Below are 20,788 nucleotides of genomic sequence, written 5' to 3'. Positions count from 1 at the left end.
TAAGAATAAACTCTTGCTGTGAACTTTTTTCCGAGTCCAGTAGAAGTTTGTTTGGCATCATCCATCTTGTCACCTTCGCTGTGTTCTTTTATTAGGGTTTGTGGAACATTGGGGAGGAATGGGGAGACCTGTCCAGAATGCATTTGCATGCTAGCAGGCCCCCATCCCCCCCCAACAAGAACACCCCCCCAGGAGCCCCGAGCCCCCACCCCAGAGGCACAGGAGTTGGAGGCCCAGGGAGCAGAAGGTCCAGCAGTCGTCCAGTCCCCGATGCACCTAAAGAAAGGCCCTGGTGGCAGTGGGCTGTAAACAAAAGCCCCCCCCCAACCTCGTGGGCTAGCTGCCCCCCTTCCCTACCCCCCTGTACCTTAGTGGTGGTGGAGGGATTGTACACCCCTTCTCTCTTCCAGCACCGCCTTCAAAATGGCGGCACCCAGCCCTGCCCAGTGCATCCTGGGATGCGCTGGGCAAGGCTTCACCACCATATAAGGGAGAACTCAAAAATACTAATATGCAGTCCAGCAGCAAGAGAGGTGCTATCCCAGTTTTCTGCATTAAGTGTCACATGTATGATTATCTCCCAGTGGTGAGTGGTTATATGAGTGGCCGATGCAGAGAGTTCCTAGCTCTCAGAGAACGGGTCTGTTCTCTTTAAGCTAGAGTAGCATACTTGGTGAAGCTGAGTGTTATGATTCTGCCGGTTTGGCTGAGGGGGAGGGGGGACGTCTCTTCTGATTGGCTGCCAGGGCTTGTGCTGACGTCAGGGGATAGTACTTTAGCCTGCAGCTGAAGAGTTTCTCTGCTTTTGCGTTACTTACTTGGTGGTAACAGGAAAGCCTGATAGGTTTCTCTCAGAACGTGCTCTAGGTTCTGACAGGGATCTGTGTTGATTTAGAGTATTCTTTTCCTTCCCTCTGGGTTAGCTGCTGCTGTGTGTGTGTGTGTGGGTAGCTCTGCAATCAGGGTCAGCTGCTCGTTTGTTTAGTGGGGGCTGGGCATTACTCAAGCCTCCGGGGCTCTGGGCTGAGTGAGAGCGTTCTCCCTTGTTTGTTTGTTTTAAGGATTTCTCTTCCCAGTGTCCCGGCTTGCGGGCTCAGTGAGTTTAACCCTTTGTGTACTGTGTGTATTGTATTCCTGCCTCTGCCAGTGTGTTTGTTGGATGGGCCCCACTCCCTCTTGGGAGGGGAAGCGTTCTCTCTGATTGTTTGTTGATTTATGGCACTCTCTCTCTGCTGGCTCTACAAGCTTAACCCTTTGTGTTCTGTGTGCCTCTGTCTACAGTGGGTTTGAGGCAAAGGCTTTCTGCCTTCCTTTTGTGTTTGGTTCCTCTGGCTTCTGCCTGGGGCTCCTACCCTGGTGGGGGGGGTTGCTGTGTTAGTTCCCCTGTCCTGCGCTAGTCCCCTGCGTGGGCGTGGCCCGCTCTGGTCCTTTGTTTCCCCCTCTGCCCTATTGCTGGTGTTCAGCGCTTGTCTGGCATCTTGGGGCCCTCTGGGTTCTTTCACCCCTCCCTGTGTGTGATTGGGTTCCAGTTCAGCCGTGAGGCTCGCACGAGTGGCTCTGTCTGCGTGGGTTCCGGTTCGGCCGCGAGGCCTGCCTGTATGCCTATTTCCCTTCTTCCTGAGGGACTGTGGGGAGGGGTAGCTTAGGGGGTATTGTGTAGCTGGGGTGTGCGGTGGTGGGTCGGTCTCCCCTTGGCCTGGGTCGGCGCCCTGCTGGCCTCGGCCAGGGCCCAAGGGCTCACGACCAACCCAACAGATTACAGAACGCAAAAGCCATGAGCTCGACCGATCCATCCCCCATGCAGCTGCTCCAGCAATTGCATGCTCAGCTACAACAGGTATCGGGAGTCGTGAACGCACTGTCTCAACGGGTAGACACGCTGACTGTCACGGGGGCTGTGGAGGGCCCGCCAGCTTCTACTCCACCGGGTTCCCACGCATGCGGCCGAGGGATTCGGGTGGCTATGCCCCCGAGGTACGAGGGCGACAGTAAGACCTGCCGGGGGTTCCTCAATCAATGCCAAATTGTCTTCGAGTTGCAGGCCCGGGATTTTCCTTCGGATCGGGCGAAGGTGGCTTATATTATCTCTCTACTGGCAGGCTCCGCTCTGGCCTGGGCCTCGCCCTTATGGGAGAAGAAGGATCCCCTCCTGGATAATTTGGCAGAGTTCTTGAAACAATTTCGGCTCATCTTTGAGGAACCCGGGAAGCCCTCTTCGGCGGCGACTCAGCTGTTGAACCTACATCAGGGGCGACTCTCTCTGGGTGAGTACGCCATCCAGTTTCGGACCTTGGCCGCGGAGCTAGGTTGGGATAACCCAAGCCTGACTGCGGTATTCTGGCATGGGGTCTCGGCCAACATTAAGGACGAACTCACAGGCCGGGAGCTGCCCTCAGATCTGAACGACCTCATCCGTCTCTGCACCCAGGTGGACATCCGGTTCAGGGAGCGGGCCTGTGAACGTCGCGCTGGTCAGCAGGTTGCAGGGGCTAACTCGAGGAGCTCGCACAAGAGCCCTGCTTTCCCGTCACTGGGTGTGCCCGATGGGTCTGAACCTATGCAGGTTGACCGGGCAGCCCAGGAGAGAAAGCGGAGACGCTCTAAGGGGCTGTGCCTGCATTGTGGAGTGAAGGGGCACTTTGTCCGTGAGTGCCCGAAGAGAAAGAAGTCGGGAAACCAGCAGCCCTGATACTGGCTAGGGAGACCGGGTCAGGGCCAAAGTCCTTCTCCCCTTGGATGCAGGTTTTGGTGCCAGTTCTACTGGCGATTAAGGATACCCCTTGTTTTGAGGCGCTAGTTGACTCGGGGGCGGGAGGCAACTTTATCAGCGCGGACCTGGTGCGGGTTCATCAAATTCCTACGATGGAGTTACCTCAGTCCATCACTGTCTCAGCGGCTTGGGGCCTGGTTCGGGGAGTTCTCCGCTCCAGGACCGTGCCTATGACCATACGGGTAGGAGTCTTACACAAAGAAGTTATCTCCTTCTACGTCCTTCCGTCGGCCACTGAGGCCATAATCCTGGGATTACCCTGGCTTCGCCTGCATAACCCTTGCATTGATTGGGCCCGGGGTGAATTGACGGCGTGGGGCCCGGGCTGCCAGAAGGTCTGTTTGGATAAGGTCCCGCCAGCCCCAGTGACGCTTCCTTTGGATCGAGCCAATGTTATGTTACCGGGGCCCTACAGATCCTTTGGAGATGTTTTTTCCAAACAGCAAGCAGAGATTCTGCCTCCTCATCGCTCCTATGACTGTGCCATAGAGCTACTACCTGGCACTGAACCTCCCCGTGGCCGCGTATACCCCCTATCCCGGCCAGAGACGGAAGCCATGTCCCAGTATATTCGAGAGAACCTAGCTCGAGGCTTCATCCGGCCCTCTAAATCGCCCGCGGGGGCTGGATTCTTCTTCGTGGAGAAGAAGGATGGGGGGTTGCGCCCCTGTATTGACTACAGGGGACTCAATGCCATCACGCGGAAGGACAAATACCCCCTTCCCTTGATTTCTGAGATGTTTGACCGCCTCCAGGGGGCCCAGATCTTCTCCAAGCTCGATCTCAGGGGGGCCTACAACCTTGTGTGGATCAAGGAGGGGGATGAGTGGAAGACGGCGTTTAACACCCGCGACGGGCATTACGAATATCTGGTAATGCCGTTTGGACTTGCTAATGCTCCAGCCGTCTTCCAAGCCTTCATGAATGACATCTTCAGTGATCTCCTGTATAAGTTTGTGATGGTCTACTTGGACGACATTTTGATTTTTTCAAGGGCTGAGGAAGAGCACCAGGAGCACCTGAAGACCGTATTGCAGCGGTTGAGGGAGAACCACCTCTATGTGAAATTGGGAAAATGTGAATTTCATCGCTCCGAACTGCTCTTCCTGGGGTACATCATTTCTAACCACGGGCTGCGTATGGACCCCAGTAAGCTAACAGCCATCCTGCACTGGCAGCAACCTACGGGGCGTAAGGCTCTACAGCGCTTCTTAGGTTTTGCAAACTACTATAGGCAGTTTATTTGGAATTACTCGTCCCTGACTGCCCCCCTTACTGCCTTGACTAAGAAGAACGCTGACGCTCGCAACTGGTCGCCTGAGGCGTGTCAGGCCTTTGAGAATCTGAAACAGGCATTTGTTGGAGCTCCAGTGTTGCGCCACCCCAACCCGACAAATAAATTTTTCGTGGAAGTGGATGCATCATCGGTTGGCGTAGGAGCAGTGCTGTCCCAGGCCCACCCCAGTGGGAAACTTCTCCCATGTGCATTCTTCTCTAAAAAGTATACCCCTGCCGAGAAGAATTATGCCATCGGGGATCAGGAGCTATTAGCCATCAAATTGGCCCTGGAAGAATGGCGTCATCTGCTGGAAGGGGCGCAGGAGCCCTTCACGGTGTTCACGGACCATAAAAACCTGACTTATTTACGAGAAGCGAGAAGGCTGAATCCTCGCCAGGCCCGGTGGGCACTATTCTTCTCCCGCTTTTATTTCATTCTGACCTATCGTCCAGCAGAGAAGAACATCAAGGCAGATGCCCTCTCCAGGTCCATGGAGGCTGACCTGGAGGAAGAACCCCTGCAGTATGTAATTAAACCCGATGTCATTGTGCCCGCGATGACGCTAGCAGTACCTGCAGGTATGACCTTTGTGCCACCCCGGCTGAGAGAAAAGACACTCCAATGGGGGCATGCCTCTCGAATGGCAGGACATCCCGGGATCCTGGGAACCAAGCGGTTCATCTACCAGCAGTATTGGTGGCCTTCACTTGATCGGGATGTGCAGGAGTTTGTGGCTGCGTGTCCTGAGTGCGCCCAGCATAAAGCTGACCGTCGGAGACCCCAGGGGTTGCTGATGCCTTTACCGGTACCTGAGAGACCGTGGACCCACATTGCCATGGACTTTGTTACAGATCTGCCTAACTCTGAAGGGCACACAGTTGTCTTGGTAGTGGTGGACCGGTTTTCTAAAATGGCCCACTTCATACCCATGCCTACCCTTCCTTCGGCGGTGAAGCTGGCACAGTATTTCATCAGCGCTATTTTTCGTCTCCATGGTCTGCCAGAATCTATTACCTCTGATCGAGGAGTACAGTTTGTCTCAAAGTTCTGGAGAGCCCTAAATCGGGCCCTTGAAATAAAGCTGAACTTTTCGTCGGGATATCACCCACAATCCAATGGCCAAACAGAACGAGTGAACCAATGCTTGAAGCAGTTCCTAGGGATGTATGTCAATGAGCACCACAACGACTGGAGTCAGCTGCTGCCTTGGGCAGAATTCGCTCATAACCGAGTGAGCTCGGCCACGGGCGCTTCGCCCTTTTACATCGTATATGGACGACATCCGCGGATACCAGCCCCCTTGAAAACCAACTCGGATGTCCCGGCAGCGGCCGATGCGGTGACCTCGCTCCAAGCAATTTGGTCATCAGTTCAGAAAGCACTGTGAGTGACCTCCGCTCGTATGAAACGCCAAGCGGATCGGTCTCGCAGAGTGGAACCGCGCTTCCAGCCTGGCGACTTGGTGTGGTTGTCCACGCGTAATCTCCGTCTGAAGATTCCCTCCTCCCGCTTTGCACCTCGATTTGTGGGCCCGTATCCCATTGTGAGGCAAGTGAATCGGGTCTGTTATCAGCTAAAGTTACCACCTACATTACAGGTACATAACACCTTTCATGTGTCCTTGCTGAAGCCTGTGATGCTGAGAAAAGGGGCTTTGCCCGCGTTGCCTGCTAGTCCAGCCATCTCAGCCTCCCAGGGGGAATACGAAGTCCGGGATGTTTTGGATACAAGGCGCTTCCGGGGACATCTCCAGTATCTCATTGCGTGGAAGGGATATGGACCGGCAGACAACTCCTGGGAGGACGCTACTCATGTCCACGCGCCAGTCCTAGTCAGACGGTTCCATCGCCTTTTCCCTCACAAACCTAAACCTCGTGGACGGGGTAGGGGGGGCCCTTGAAGGGGGGGGTGATGTTATGATTCTGCCGGTTTGGCTGAGGGGGAGGGGGGACGTCTCTTCTGATTGGCTGCCAGGGCTTGTGCTGACGTCAGGGGATAGTACTTTAGCCTGCAGCTGAAGAGTTTCTCTGCTTTTGCGTTACTTACTTGGTGGTAACAGGAAAGCCTGATAGGTTTCTCTCAGAACGTGCTCTAGGTTCTGACAGGGATCTGTGTTGATTTAGAGTATTCTTTTCCTTCCCTCTGGGTTAGCTGCTGCTGTGTGTGTGTGTGTGGGTAGCTCTGCAATCAGGGTCAGCTGCTCGTTTGTTTAGTGGGGGCTGGGCATTACTCAAGCCTCCGGGGCTCTGGGCTGAGTGAGAGCGTTCTCCCTTGTTTGTTTGTTTTAAGGATTTCTCTTCCCAGTGTCCCGGCCTGCGGGCTCAGTGAGTTTAACCCTTTGTGTACTGTGTGTATTGTATTCCTGCCTCTGCCAGTGTGTTTGTTGGATGGGCCCCACTCCCTCTTGGGAGGGGAAGCGTTCTCTCTGATTGTTTGTTGATTTATGGCACTCTCTCTCTGCTGGCTCTACAAGCTTAACCCTTTGTGTTCTGTGTGCCTCTGTCTACAGTGGGTTTGAGGCAAAGGCTTTCTGCCTTCCTTTTGTGTTTGGTTCCTCTGGCTTCTGCCTGGGGCTCCTACCCTGGTGGGGGGGGGGGGTTGCTGTGTTAGTTCCCCTGTCCTGCGCTAGTCCCCTGCGTGGGCGTGGCCCGCTCTGGTCCTTTGTTTCCCCCTCTGCCCTATTGCTGGTGTTCAGCGCGTGTCTGGCATCTTGGGGCCCTCTGGGTTCTTTCACCCCTCCCTGTGTGTGATTGGGTTCCAGTTCAGCCGTGAGGCTCGCACGAGTGGCTCTGTCTGCGTGGGTTCCGGTTCAGCCGCGAGGCCTGCCTGTAAGCCTATTTCCCTTCTTCCTGAGGGACTGTGGGGAGGGGTAGCTTAGGGGGTATTGTGTAGCTGGGGTGTGCGGTGGTGGGTCGGTCTCCCCTTGGCCTGGGTCGGCGCCCTGCTGGCCTCGGCCAGGGCCCAAGGGCTCACGACCAACCCAACGGATTACACTGAGGGAGACAGAGAGGTACACAGAGGAGACCTAAAGGGGTGTTGTAGAGAAGTCCCACCTCCAGTCTGGCAGTCCCTAGGAAGGTGTGCTGGAAGGAGAGTATCATCCTGGTGAAATAGGATATCACACCGAGGATATTTCTCCAAGAACTTCTGCCCAGATGGGATGGGTTAGGACAGCTGTTGTAGTTGGTGATTCGATCATTAAGCATGTAGATAGCTGGGTGGCTGGTGCGAATGTGGCATACCTCACGTGTCACCTAGACAGGATCTTAGATATTTATGGGGAGGAGCCAGCTGTCTTGATACCAATGACATAGGAAAATGTGGGAAGGAGGTTCTGGAAGCCAAGTTTACGCTCTTGTAGAAAGCTGAAGTCCAGATCCTCCAGGGTACCATTTTCAGAAGTGCTCCCCATTCCATGTGGAAGACCCAAAAGGCAGGCAGAGCTCCAAAGTCTCAATGTGTGGTTGAGACGATAGTGCAAGGAGGAGGGATGTGGATTTGTTAGGAACTGGGCAACATTCTGGGAAAGGGGGAGACTGTTTCGAAAGGATGGGCTCTAGCTTAATCAGGATGGAACCAGGCTGATGGTGCTAAAAAATAAGCTAGAATGGGCGTGCTGGGGTGGGAAGTACCGCTGGGCTGCTGTGGTAGCCCGGCGGTACTTCCTGTTTAGCAAGCGGTAAGCCCGCGTTGGGATTACCACCGCTTAGTAAAAGGGGCCCTAAGAAACTATATCTATTAAAGGTTACACTGATTAATTTTCTTGTCACTTTACTTTTTAGCATTTGATATATATAGAGAGAGAGACTCAGGCCCCATGCCTGGCCATGCCCACTTTAGCCTTCCCAAACAGCTAAACCACCGACCATCTATGGATTTACTCTTATCTGTCAGAGGAGGCTGTTTTAACTGTTTCAGTTAATATCTCTTCCCTCCCTCTGGCTTCCCATCCAATGGCCTTGAAGTGCGCTCACGTTACTCCAGTTTTAAAAAAGGGGTAAGTTGGATGAGGGAATGGTCAAAAATATCTAAACTTTCTGTACCAGCAAAGGTGGCTGAGACAATGATTATGTCTCAGTCAGGACCATCTTGATTTAAGTCAGGGTTTAAGTACTGAAACAGTTCAGACAAGTGCTAATGGACAGTACGTGCAAAGGCTTGGATGAAGGGGAATCAATGATATACTGCACTTTCTCATGGAGACAAGCGATGGGCTGATGTTAAGGAAAGTTTCCTTATGGGAGTATATTGTGTGTGGTGATTTTATATTGTTAAGCATCTTGCAGGTTCTTAAAATGGTATTACAGAAATAAAAACAAAAACAAAACAAGGTTTCTCTGTTAGTGGCAACTGGTAATCTTCCATCTACAGCTTTAATAGACCACTTCCATAATATGCCCATGTCCCCAGATAAAATGCACTCAATCCTGACGGGCCAGGTCCATGCCAGCCTTTTCCAAAATAAGATCCTAGCAGGTCTGAAATTAAGCATGTTAATACTGAACGAGAACAAGAACAGAAGAAAAAGCCATAAGGGGTCAGACCAAGGTCCACTGAAACCTCTTCCAAGCCTACCTAATAATTTTGTATGGATTTTTCCCTCAGGAACTTGTCGAAAACCTCTTTTGTCCAAACCTTGATCACATCCTCTGGCACCAACTTAACCATGTGCTGCATGAAAGAAAAACCTCTCTAAACTTTGACTGCTGGTCATTAGTTTAATGGAGTGTCATGTTTGATAGGTTAAGCAACTGTTCTCTATTTAGCAATTCCACCCCTCTCATGATTTTCTCCAAAATGAAGAGACCTAACTAAAGAGGATTTTGACTATAGTATTGTACATGACACCTCTACATTTCATTCCTTCCCGCCTCCATTTCTTATCCCTAAGTACCAAGTCCTCCCCCCTCAAGAATCAGTCAGCCACTCTTACCTGCCTCCCAGCATTCCTATTCTACCCCCCCCCCCAATGGCTAAACGGGTGTGAAATTTGATCACTCGCCAGCCTTCTTTATTCTCATCTTCAAATCATGGATTGCTGGAACACAACTATTTTAAATAAGCAAAACTTATGCAAAGTGCTATCAATAATGCACATCACTGGGGAAAAGTAACCAGTAACAAAAGCCAAAATTACATGACAGGTTGCTGAGGTCTTTAGAGAAATGTTAAAACTTAGTTTAGAATATCTCCCAAATTCCTCAAGCACCAAAGATGCAGTACTTGATCCCTTCACTGAGTAACCCGGGGAGGATGCTGAAGGCCGACGAAGCTTACCCCACAGTGAGTGGCCGTCGTTTCCGTGAAGTGGAACATCAGGGACCAACCTACACAGAAGAGGAAGCCGAAGAGTGGACAGCAGACGGTCCCTACTGCAAAGGTGGTGAAGCGTAGTCGGAAGAGAACCCCGTCACGGTCCAGCGGCACTGGCACCTCAAACATCCTGGCGCTGCAGGCGGGGACCGTGAAACCAACAGCAAATCTATGAAAAAAGAAGAGCTACCATTTAGCCATCATACTCTACAGGACCCTTCATTTGGTTACAAGGTCCTTTAGCCAAGCGGATTATAGGCTCAGCTAAAGGTCGCAGTGAAAGCTGCCCAAAGCGGTTTACAGTTCCAACATTGCAGTTTAGTTTCGTACCCAACAAAGGCGAGTATAGCAGCAGGAAGCAAAATCTGGTCACATCACCATGAGACTAGCACATGCTTCCCGCTGATCTCACTTCCACAGAACAAGGATTTTAGAATTCAACAAGCAACCCCATCCGAGAAGCTCAGATTAGAACTGTGAATGGGGTGGGTCACTGGGGCCATGGCCCAACCAGTGGCGTAGCCACAGGTGGGCCTGGGTGGGCCAGGGTTCACCCACTTAGAGCTCAGGCCCACCCAACAGTAGCATGTTTAGCAGTAGCTGATGGGGATCCCAAGCTCCGCCAGCTGAAGACTTCCCCTTGATGGTAACGAAATCGCTACTCTCCATGATACTGGCACCTGTGCATGCTCAGTGTATGCCTGCTGCAGACTGCCAAGGTGGAAAAGCGTTTTCCCACCAGCTGGGATATTTTTGTGGTGGTGGGGGGGGGGGGGGGGAGAACACTTGGAGCCCACCCACTTCTTGTCTAGGCCCACCCAAAATCTGTTGTCTGGCTATGCCCCTGGGCCCAACCAATGGTATCGGAAATTAGAGAGCTTGGTTTGTTTGGTTCCTCTACCCCTGCTCTGCCTCAACCTCATTATGCCACCGAGGAATGCACAGCCTCCCTTCTCGGAGCAATATCTGAATGTTAGAATACGATATTAAATATAGGCACATTTCCATCATCACGGTTTTTGAGCTGTTGTAATTATTTGGCCATATTTAGATAGAAGCATTTCTTTTATGTTACGTAAGGGGATTGGTTTAAGTGCTTTTTCATGAGATATACAGTAGATTCTGGTTAATTGGAACACATCAGGACTCCAGTACTTTGTCCCAATTAAGAAGCTGCCCCTAATAAATGAAGTTGTCAGAGGCTTCAGGGTATCATAAGTACATAAGTAATGCCACAATGGGAAAAGACCGAGGGTCCATCGAGCCTAGCATCCTGTCCACGACAGCGGCCAATCCAGGCCAAGGGCACCTGGCAAGCTTCCCAAACGTACAAACATTCTATACATGTTATTCCTGGAATTGTGGATTTTTCCCAAGTCCATTTAGTAGTGGTTTATGAACTTGTCCTTTAGGAAACCGTCTAACCCCTTTTTAAACTCTGCTAAGCTAACCGCCTTCACCACATTCTTCGACAACGAATTCCAGAGTTTAATTATGCGTTGGGTGAAGAAATATTGTGAAGAAAAGAGTAAAGTACAAGCACCCGATAAAAGTAAAAATGTTTCGTTTATTGTGGAGCATAAAAGTTAAACAAAAGTTGCAAAGCACTGCTAAATACACACTGAAAACAGTACAGTATTTATGTTGGAGGTATCAATCCAGCGTACCTTGACAAGCTTTCTTCATTGACTGCAGCTGAACAAAATCAGCACAGGTCTCTAGAGCAGTTACAGGACTGTCTTCATTGCCTTCATGCATGAAAAAGTTTTAATCCAGAAATAAGCTTCCTGTGTGGGTTTGTCACTGGTTCACGCTCAGTAGTGTCTGCGAGCGATTGATCTTTTCTAGGCATTTTTAATGCGCACGCCACAGGTGGAACACGACACACCCCGCAGTACAACGTGTACGCGAATGCAGCTGCCCATTTCTACTCAATGGGACAGTGACCCATCAATGACATCCTGTAGATGCTACTGGCAGGCAGTGGCGTAGCTACGTGGGGCCTAAGGGGGCCCGGGCCTCCGTAGATTTGGCCCTGGCCCCCTACCGACGATCCCCTTGAACCCCCTCCTGCCACCAACCCTCCTCCGCCGTTGCCGCCTGTCCCGCCGCCGATACCTTGTTTGCTGGCCGGGCCAGCCGAAGAGAGTCTTTTCAGCGCCGGAGTAGCGCCTTCATTCAAGGAACTTCCTGGTTATGATCAGCTGTTTCTGACACCTTACGTTGCGTCTAAACAGTGCCCCCCCCACCTCGGGCTATGGCCCCCGCTCCTGGCAAGGTCTGGCTACGCCCCTGCTGGCAGGCCCAGATAAGCAGTACTTTTCCCCCTTATGAGTGTGCTTTGTTTTTTCTCTCACCGTTTCAGACCAAATAAACGGCTGCCCCGATTAACCGGAATCTACTGTCTATCTTTTTGCTCTCAGTTTTGTTACCATTAGGTGATACTTTTGGACTACACCTCTTGGGTAGGCGAGGTTTTATTTCACCTCCTCTCACTTGTATGCATGTTTTAACTTACTGTGATAGATTATTATTGTCTGTGGATCACTATATTTTATCTCATTGTTTTGTTTTTTTTTACATATCTGGTTTGTGTTTTAAGTCTGTGGTTTTTTATTTCATCATTTTTAATATGAGTTTTTTCGATTTATGCCAATATGTCTTTATGTATTTACAGTTTTACAGCCCCTGACAAAGCATGGCGGTGTCGGGCTTTTAACTGTTTATGTATTTATGCTTTTGTGTGTGGTGAATAAAATGTAGAACCCTTTATATTATCGATCTGCTGTTTCGCTGCCCATCTTGGATCTTGCCAATCATCTTCCTGTTTGTTTCTTAGGACTGTATCTTACCAAGGACATAACAAGACTCGAAGCAGTTCGGAGGAAAGTGACCAAAATAAGAGGTTTGCACCAGAAGACATATGAGAAGAGAGTTGGACTGGAATATGTAGACCCTGAAGGAGACAATTTATTTATTTTTGTTACATTTGTACCCCGCGCTTTCCCACTTATGGCAGGTGGAGGGTTAAGTGACTTGCCCAGAGTCACAAGGAGCTGCCTGTGCCGGGAATCGAACTCAGTTCCTCAGTTCCCCAGGACCAAAGTCCACCACTCCTCCTCCTCCACAATGGATAGGGTACTTAAATATTTGAAAGGTCTCATATTCATAAACACTTGAACCTTTTCCAAAAAAACAGTAAGGCTGTAGATCTATAGAATCTGGAAAACAAATGCAGAGTGGAAGAAAATCCAATCCAAGAAACCAGTCAGAACTCACAGAATGAGACTTTATTAGGACCCTACACGGTCCGTGTTTCGGCTATAAAGCCTTCATCAGGGGTCTAAAAACATAACATACAAATAGAATGAGAATAATATATATGTTGAAAATTAAAAATTGAAATCATGTTAAACACAACATGGAAAATATTGTCTCAAGCAAAAGCATATTACACATAACACAGGAAACAATGTCTCAAACAAAATGATATCTAAAAAGTAATGTTTAAAAAACACGGCAAATATATAACATTAGCCATGTAAAATGTCCATATGCTGCCTGATAAATTTAATTTAGAACATACACTATGGCATTTGGATGAACTGACAAACAGAGAACGTCATTTATGTCATCCAGAATATCTCTACAAATCTCTCTATATATTTATTAATCATACATTGCTCCATTTCTGTTACCAGTACAAAAATGCTGGAATATATAATATTAATGTATTACCGGTATGTATATATGTGGGTGTATAAACTAATAATTCTTATTATTGAAAAACATAATCAAACATATAAAAGGCAAGTGACCGTACTCACTTGCAAATGCGCAGTAGAGACTTCCCTCTCTGTCCCGCCCCCGCGTCAAGACGTGATGATGCGGCGAGGGGGGCGGGACAGAGAGGGAAACTGCACGGAAGGGGAGGGAGGGAACCGCTGACGTCGCTACCGCTCCCCCCCAAGTTAGCCGCTACCACCCCCCCTTCACCCGGCCCGGGCCCTCTCTTCGTTATTCAACTTACAGCAGCGCCGAAACAGCAGCAAGCAGCTCAGCTTCAGCTCCCGTCGGCCTTCCTTCCCTGCCTGTGCCCCGCCCTCACCGACGTGACGTCACACGAGGGCGAGGCACAGGCAGTGAAGGAAGGCCAACGGGAGCTGCAGCTTGCTGCTGTTTTGGCGCTGCTGTAAGTTGAATAACGAAGAGAGGGCCCGGGCCGGGTGAAGGGGGGGAGGGGGCGACTCCGGGGTGGGGGGGGGCGGTAGTGGCTACCTTGGGGGGGGAGGGGACATGGGAGGTCTCAGAAGGAGGGGGGGCCTTGGAGCTGGGAGGGCTGGACTGAAGGGGGCCTTCCAGCTGGCTGGGAAGAAGGCACGGGGGGGGGGGGGCAAGGGGCCTTGGAACTGGGAGGGAGGGAATGGGGCCCCTTACAGTTGTGAGGGAGAGCAGGGGGCCTTGGAACTGGGAGGGAGGGAAGAGGGCCTTGGGAGCTGGGGGGGAGGGCCTGGGGCCTTGGAACTGGGAGGGAGGGCGGGCAGGGGGCCTTGCAGCTGGGAAGGGGGGAGGACTGGAGCCTTGGAGCTGGGATGGAGGGACAGAGGGGGCCTTGCAGCTGGCAGGGAAGGAGGATGGCAGGGGGCCTTGCAGCTGCAACGGGAGGGGGGCCTTGGGAAAAAAAAACATTCCAATACGCGCCCGTTTTAAAGGGCTTAACGGCTAGTAAAAATATAAATGTATATCATGAAAACATATGTATGTAATTATACGTATAAATCAAAATTTGGAATTACAAAAATTAGAAATTGCTATGCTGATGTTCTGTTGAGCATATGATACTACTGGAGCACTGAAAATAACACTGTGAAATGGCAAAGATAGAAGTAACAAGATGAAATAACAAAATAAACAGTAACAATACAAGACACCACTATGTGCCAAACATGTCACTTAAAACCACGTGCTGCTAATTAACCAAAATGGCGACTAACCCAGTGGCGTAGCCAGAAAGCAATTTTTGGGTGGGCCAACAGGTTGGATGGGTGGCCACTACAACTTTTTTGAAAGAGAAAAAAAAACAGCAACCTGATGCACCCATGCTCTGACCCTACCCCACTCCATGCTCGACCTCTACCTCACTCCCCAAAACTTTAATGAGGGTTGCAGTGCAGGCTTCAGTGGTTGCCCAATTGAGAGCTAAGGGAAGTACAATAGACTGCACGTCAACCCCATTGAGCCACTAAAAGCAGGCTCAATGCGGCTTACATAGTAATAGGTAAAGTAGGAAATTATAGTATTTTTATAAAGCAAGGGGAATAAAAGTTATGTAATTCACTTGTCATTAATGTCAAAATGAGAATAAATGCATCCTTGAAATCAAGAAGAAATTGCATAGGGCCTATTTTACAAAGTATCTCAAAAGACTTTACAAAGGAAAGTGGGAGAAACAAGGGAAATGAAACAAAACTGGCTTAAGACTGAGGTTCATTATTTATTTGTTGCATTTGTATCCCACATTTTCCCACCTATTTGCAGGCTCAATGTGTCTTACATAGTACCATAAAGGCTTTCGCCTAGTCCGGTAGATAAAGAAATACAAGGTGATATTGTGGTCGAATAAAGGTACATGTGTATCAGGTACAATGGGGGTTGAGGAGAGGAAAGGTTATATAGTCTCCATTACGAGCTTTGGTTTTGCTGTGTTGCTGGACAGACTTATACGGTCTGTGCCCTGAAAAAGACAGGTACAAATCAAGGTAAGGTATACACATATGAGTTTATCTTGGGCAGACTAGATGGACCGTGCAGGTCTTTTTCTGCCATCATCTACTATGTTAAGGTTTAGGTATGTTCAAGATGAACTAGATATGTTTGTGATTGGTAGGTCAATGAGGCTTGTCATATATCCTGGGACTTGGCCGTAGATAAATTTTGTGGACCAGGGTGCAGATTTTGAAGGTGATACGTTCTTTGATTGGAAGCCAGTGCAGTTTTGCCCGGAGGAGTTTGGCACTTTCGAATCGTGATTTACCAAATATCAACCTGGCTGCTGTGTTTTGAGCGGTCTGAAGTTTCTTTGTCAGTTGTGCTTTGCATCCCACATAGATTCTGTTGCAATAGTCTGTACGGCTTAGTACTATTGATTGTACAAGGTTGCAAAATATTTCCCTCGGGAAGAAAGGTTTTACGCGTTTAAGTTTCCAAATTGAGTGGAACATTTTCTTTGTTGTGGAGTTCACTTGGTTGTTGTTGTTGGTTGGTTGGTTACTGTCATGGTATGAGAAAAAAATAACCCATCGGAAACCATCTACCCACGTAAAATGGGCTATTTTAAAAGTGACCACCAGTCTCTTCCTGAAGTTAAAAGTGCACATTAATGGTGCCTAGAGTTTATGTGGCTGTCAGGATCTATTGCTTACCTACAGCTGTTGTCCTAGGCGCCTGCCTAGCCTCCCAGAGGAAAGAGTCAGCATGTGGCACCCCAGGTGAGACCAAGACAGACTGAAAAGCAAGGACAGGCACCTACTTTTAAATATATCTACAACCAACAAACCCACTTACCAAGAAGACTATCCAGGTGCTTTACTGTTCTTGAGACGTGGGGAGCCGCTTTTGTCCGATCACAGCTGACACCTAATTCTCTAACCCCCAAACTCTTGCCTCTGAGTGAGTAGCAGCAGCCATCACTACAAACCACTTTCAAATGCAGAAAGAAGCAGCTGGAGAGACGCCACAGAGAGGCTTGGAACGCACTGACAGAGACGCTACTACGGCACCAGAACGGGGCTTGGAACGCACAGCCGAGAAGCTATTGTGGCTTGGAGAGAGAGAGAGAGAGAGAGGCCATTGGAGCAGGAGCGCCAGAATCAAGGAGGTTAGATAAAGAACAGGAGACGGCATAACGTCAGAAAGTTGAAGCCAATCAGGTTAGTCTGTGTTTCCCCTACTCCGCGCAGTCTTCATCCCCGTACACTCAAAACAAAGTAAACAGTAGTCATTCTTTATTTTTTTGTAGCATTTTTATGTAATCTCACTTATATTTTCAGAAACATACCTGCTTGTGCAGCTTATGGATGTACAGAGGGCCACTGAAACAGACATCAGGTGCACAGCATTCAAAGTATCTATCTATGACATTGATATCTTTTTTTTTCCTGAGCCTAGAGCAAAAGAGAAAGATATCTCACCTTCCATCCAAACCAAAGTTTCAGCGTGCTTGTCTGACATTGCTGCCTGGATGTCTCAACGCCACCTGAAATTAAATATGACCAAAACCGAGCTTCTCATTTCCCCCCCCCAAACCCACCTCCCCGCTCCCCCCGTTTTCTATTTCTGTTGATGGCTCTCTCATTCTCCCTGTCTCCTCAGCTCGAAACCTTGGGGTCATCTTTGACTCTTCTCTCTCCTTCTCTGCTCATATCCAGCAGACCGCCAAGACCTGTCGTTTCTTTCTTTACAACATCCGTAAAATCCACCCCTTTCTTTCCGAGCACTCTACCAAAACCCTCATCCATACCCTTGTCACCTCTCGTTCAGACTACTGCAATCTGCTTCTTGCTGGCCTCCCACTTAGTCACCTCTCCCCTCTCCAGTCGGTTCAAAACTCTGCTGCCCATCTCATCTTCCGCCAGGGTCGCTTTACTCATACTACCCCTCTCCTCAAGACCCTTCACTGGCTCCCTATCCGTTTTCGCATCCTGTTCAAACTTCTTCTACTAACCTATAAATGTATTCACTCTGCTGCTCCCCAGTATCTCTCCACACTCGTCCTTCCCTACACCCCTTCCCGTTCACTCCGCTCCATGGATAACTCCTTCTTATCTGTTCCCTTCTTCACTACTGCCAACTCCAGACTTCGCGCCTTCTGTCTCGCTGCACCCTACGCCTGGAATAAACTTCCTGAGCCCCTACGTCTTGCCCCATCCTTGGCCACCTTTAAATCTAGACTGAAAGCCCACCTCTTTAACATTGCTTTTGACTCTTAACCACTTGTAACCACTTGCCTCCACCTACCCTCCTCTCTTCCTTCCCGTTCACATTAATTGATTTGATTTGCTTACTTTATTTATTTTTTGTCTATTAGATTGTAAGCTCTTTGAGCAGGGACTGTCTTTCTTCTATGTTTGTGCAGCGCTGCGTATGCCTTGTAGCGCTATAGAAATGCTAAATAGTAGTAGTAGTAGTAACTTGCTCCTTTTGTTTTGTGGAATGTAGTGTTATATTTATTATAAAAATCAAACCACACACCGTGAAAAAGTGACTACTCAAAGGGGAAAATGTCTCATACATCTGTGGCAAAACTTCCCACTGCCCCTTTACCCTCCAGCGTCTTGAAAAATTGTAATGGTCTGCGGTGTGGTTCCCTGAAGAAGCAGAGCGAAACAGGACCGTTGGGACTACACACTCGTCTCTTTTGGAAGCTGGGGTGTACCACCCTGCACATGAACTGCACAGCACGTTTAAGATAAGTTGTTAAAAATGTTGATTTTCAGCGCGCTGTTGTATGAAAAAAAATAAATTTCAAAAAAGATACAAGTAGAGGAGTGTGGTAGCCATGTTAGTCCACTCTTAAGGTTAGCAATAGAAATCAAACAAAATAAAACATGGAAAAGAAAATAAGATGATACCTTTTTTATTGGACATAACTTAATACATTTCTTGATTAGCTTTCGAAGGTTGCCCTTCTTCCTCAGATCGGAAATAAGCAAATGTGCTAGCTGACAGTGTAAAAAGATACAAAAATAAGTTTTTTTGCACAATTCAAAATAAAAAAATACACTAACAATTGTTGTTGTTTTTTTTTTGGGGGGGGGGGGGGTTTATGTTGATGATTCCTTTTTGTGTTGTGTGCATATGAAAAGTTATAGTTTTGCCACAGATGTATGAGACATTTTCCCCTTTGACTAGTCACTTTTTCACTGTGTCTGTTTTGATGATTATCAGTTGGTGTGAACAGTGAAGTTGATCTGTGGTGATACTTACTGTATATTTATTATAAACATCTACAATATTGCTTATTACTGCATATTGAATAATGAGGGCAGAAGTCCAGAGTCAGTCTAAATTTGCCAATATTTTCTAATTCTTTCTTTGATAGATTTTGTTAATTAAAGCTGTGGCAGAAAAATATTTGCAAGTGTGATTTTATTATGCTGGCAAACAATACACTGCCAAAATACAAAACAGCAAACAGCACAGTATTAGCCGCCAAGTTCATACAAAACTTAATTATTTTCAGTGGAAATTAAATCTGTTGACTGCCTGCTATGTGAATAGTCCATCACTGTTTCATTATTGCTACCACTTATTATATATTTAGGGCATAGATTGTTAAAATTCATTTATGTAGACTTTACATTGCTTGTTAAACCCAAAGACAAAACCTAAGTGTGGTTAAACAATTTATTTATTTGGATTTTGCTTATACCTTTTTCAGTAGTAACTCAAGGTGAGTTACATACGGGTACACTGGGTATTTCTCAGTTGCTGGAGGGCTCACAATCCAATTTTGTACCTGAGGCAATGGGGGGATTAAGTGACTTGCCCAAGATCACAAGCAACAGAAGTGGGATTTGAACCAGGCAGAGTATCACTCTGTGTCTGATTTTACAAGCCCTGGCTTTATAGTCAATTCTCTCTCCTCTCATGATAGCTTTTGAAGTTCCCCAAAAAGGGCGTGTTGGGGAGCGTGTTTGCCATTATGAAACACAAAAATCCTCCCATTTCTCCCCGAGAAAAGCATGAAATACAGAGTCCCAATGAAGATCTAAAGGAAACCTCCAAGCCCTTTTGTGTTTTTTTTTTCCCCCATCCAATTGAAACCATATAAGAGCATGGTCAGAAACCTCACAGAAGCTAATCTCTGCAGAGGAAATTTTAGAAAAAAGGGGACTAGATATTAAAAAATAGTCAATACATTATTATGATAAATGTGTATAATCTCTAAGTGTGGGATGCAATACCCACCAAACATCTATCAGATCTAAAACAATGCAGAAGAAGGGCAAGCCCCAACCATCACCTGAAACTGAACATGGCAAAGGCTGAGCTCATTGTCTTTCCACCCAAACCCTCTTCTCCTCTCCCTCCATTCTCTATCTCAGTTGATAACACCCTCATCCTCCCTGTCTCATCAGCCCGCAACCTCAGAGTCATCTTCGACTCCTCCCTCTCCTTCTCTGCGCACATCCAGCAAACAGCCAAGACCTGTCGCTTTTTTTCTCTATAACATCAGCAAAATTTGCCAGTTTCTCTCTGAGCACACCACCCGAACTCTCATCCACTCTCTCGTTACTTCTCGCCTTGACTACTGCAACCTACTACTCACTGGCCTCCCACTTAACCATCTATCCTCCCTTCAATCCGTCCAGAATTCCGCCGCACATCTTATCTTCCGCCTGCCGATATACTCACATCACCCCTCTCCTCAAGGCCCTTCACTGGCTCCCGATCAGATACCGCATACAGTTCAAGCTTCTCCTACTAACCTACAAATGCACTCAATCTGCAGCCCCTCATTACCTCTCTACCCTTATCTCCCCTTACGTTCCTACCCGAAACCTCCGCTCACAGGACAAATCCCTCCTATCAGTACCCTTCTCCACCACCACCAACTCCAGGCTCTGCCCTTTCTGCCTCACCTCACCCTATGCTTGGAATAAACTTCCTGAGCCCATACGCCAAGCCCCCTCCCTACCCATCTTCAAATCCCTACTCAAAGCCCACCTCTTCACTGTAGCTTTCGGCACATAACCTTTTACCTCTATTCAGGAAACCTAGACTGCCCCTATTGATTGACTGCATACTTGTCCTTTAGATTGTAAGCTCCTTTGAGCATGGACTGTCCTTCTTTGTTTAAAATTGTACGGTGCTGCGTGACCCTGGTAGCGCTTTAGAAATGTTAAGTAGTATTAGTAGTAGAACCCTGACTCAAAACATGTGATATGGAAGATTTATCCATTTTGGGATTAAATATCGAGTTAAAATCCCCTCCTAAAATAATATTGCCCTCCTCATAAGGGTTCAAAAGGTCAATCAATCCACGGAAAAATTTCTTGTCAAAAACATTAGGAGCATATATATTGCAGAGTATTAAAGGTTGCCCTTCCAATAGCACTTCAGCCAAAATATATGTACCTTCTGAGTCACGCTTTACTGACTTAATCTGTACGTTTAGCCCTCTACGACAAAGGATCATTACCCCTGCCCTCCTTCGTACCGCTGGGGCTTCAACCAAATGTCCCACCCAACTTTTCTGAAATTTAACATGCTCCACTGAAGATGAGTCTCCTGTACAAATGCTACATCTGCTTTATGACGCTTCAAGGCCTTCAAGACCTTCGTTTGTTTGATCAGTGAGGATAGCCCCCCTAAGTTACAGGATACAAACTTAAGTGAACTCATAAGCCCCAAGGGTAATGCAC

At 48.2% G+C, this 20,788-nt stretch overlaps 1 protein-coding gene across 2 annotated transcripts in view; it reads right to left on the bottom strand.

Moving 5' to 3' along the window:
* The window catches only part of PGAP2 (post-GPI attachment to proteins 2), a 101,612-nt gene extending 85,544 nt beyond the window's left edge, over positions 1-16,068 (bottom strand). For both annotated transcript variants that reach the window (XM_030199828.1, XM_030199829.1), the window contains exons 1-2: positions 15,927-16,068; positions 9,327-9,531 (exon numbers count right to left, since the gene is read on the bottom strand). In XM_030199828.1, the coding sequence (XP_030055688.1) occupies positions 9,327-9,491 (165 nt within the window). In that variant the 5' untranslated portion in view covers positions 9,492-9,531; positions 15,927-16,068. The remainder of the gene's footprint in view (positions 1-9,326; positions 9,532-15,926) is intronic.
* Positions 16,069-20,788: the final 4,720 nt, after the last annotated feature.

Source organism: Microcaecilia unicolor, chromosome 4 (assembly GCF_901765095.1).
Source record: "Microcaecilia unicolor chromosome 4, aMicUni1.1, whole genome shotgun sequence".
NCBI lineage: Eukaryota > Metazoa > Chordata > Amphibia > Gymnophiona > Siphonopidae > Microcaecilia > Microcaecilia unicolor.
Note: the sequence above shows the minus strand (reverse complement) of the source record. Positions and strands in the feature narration are given on the sequence as shown.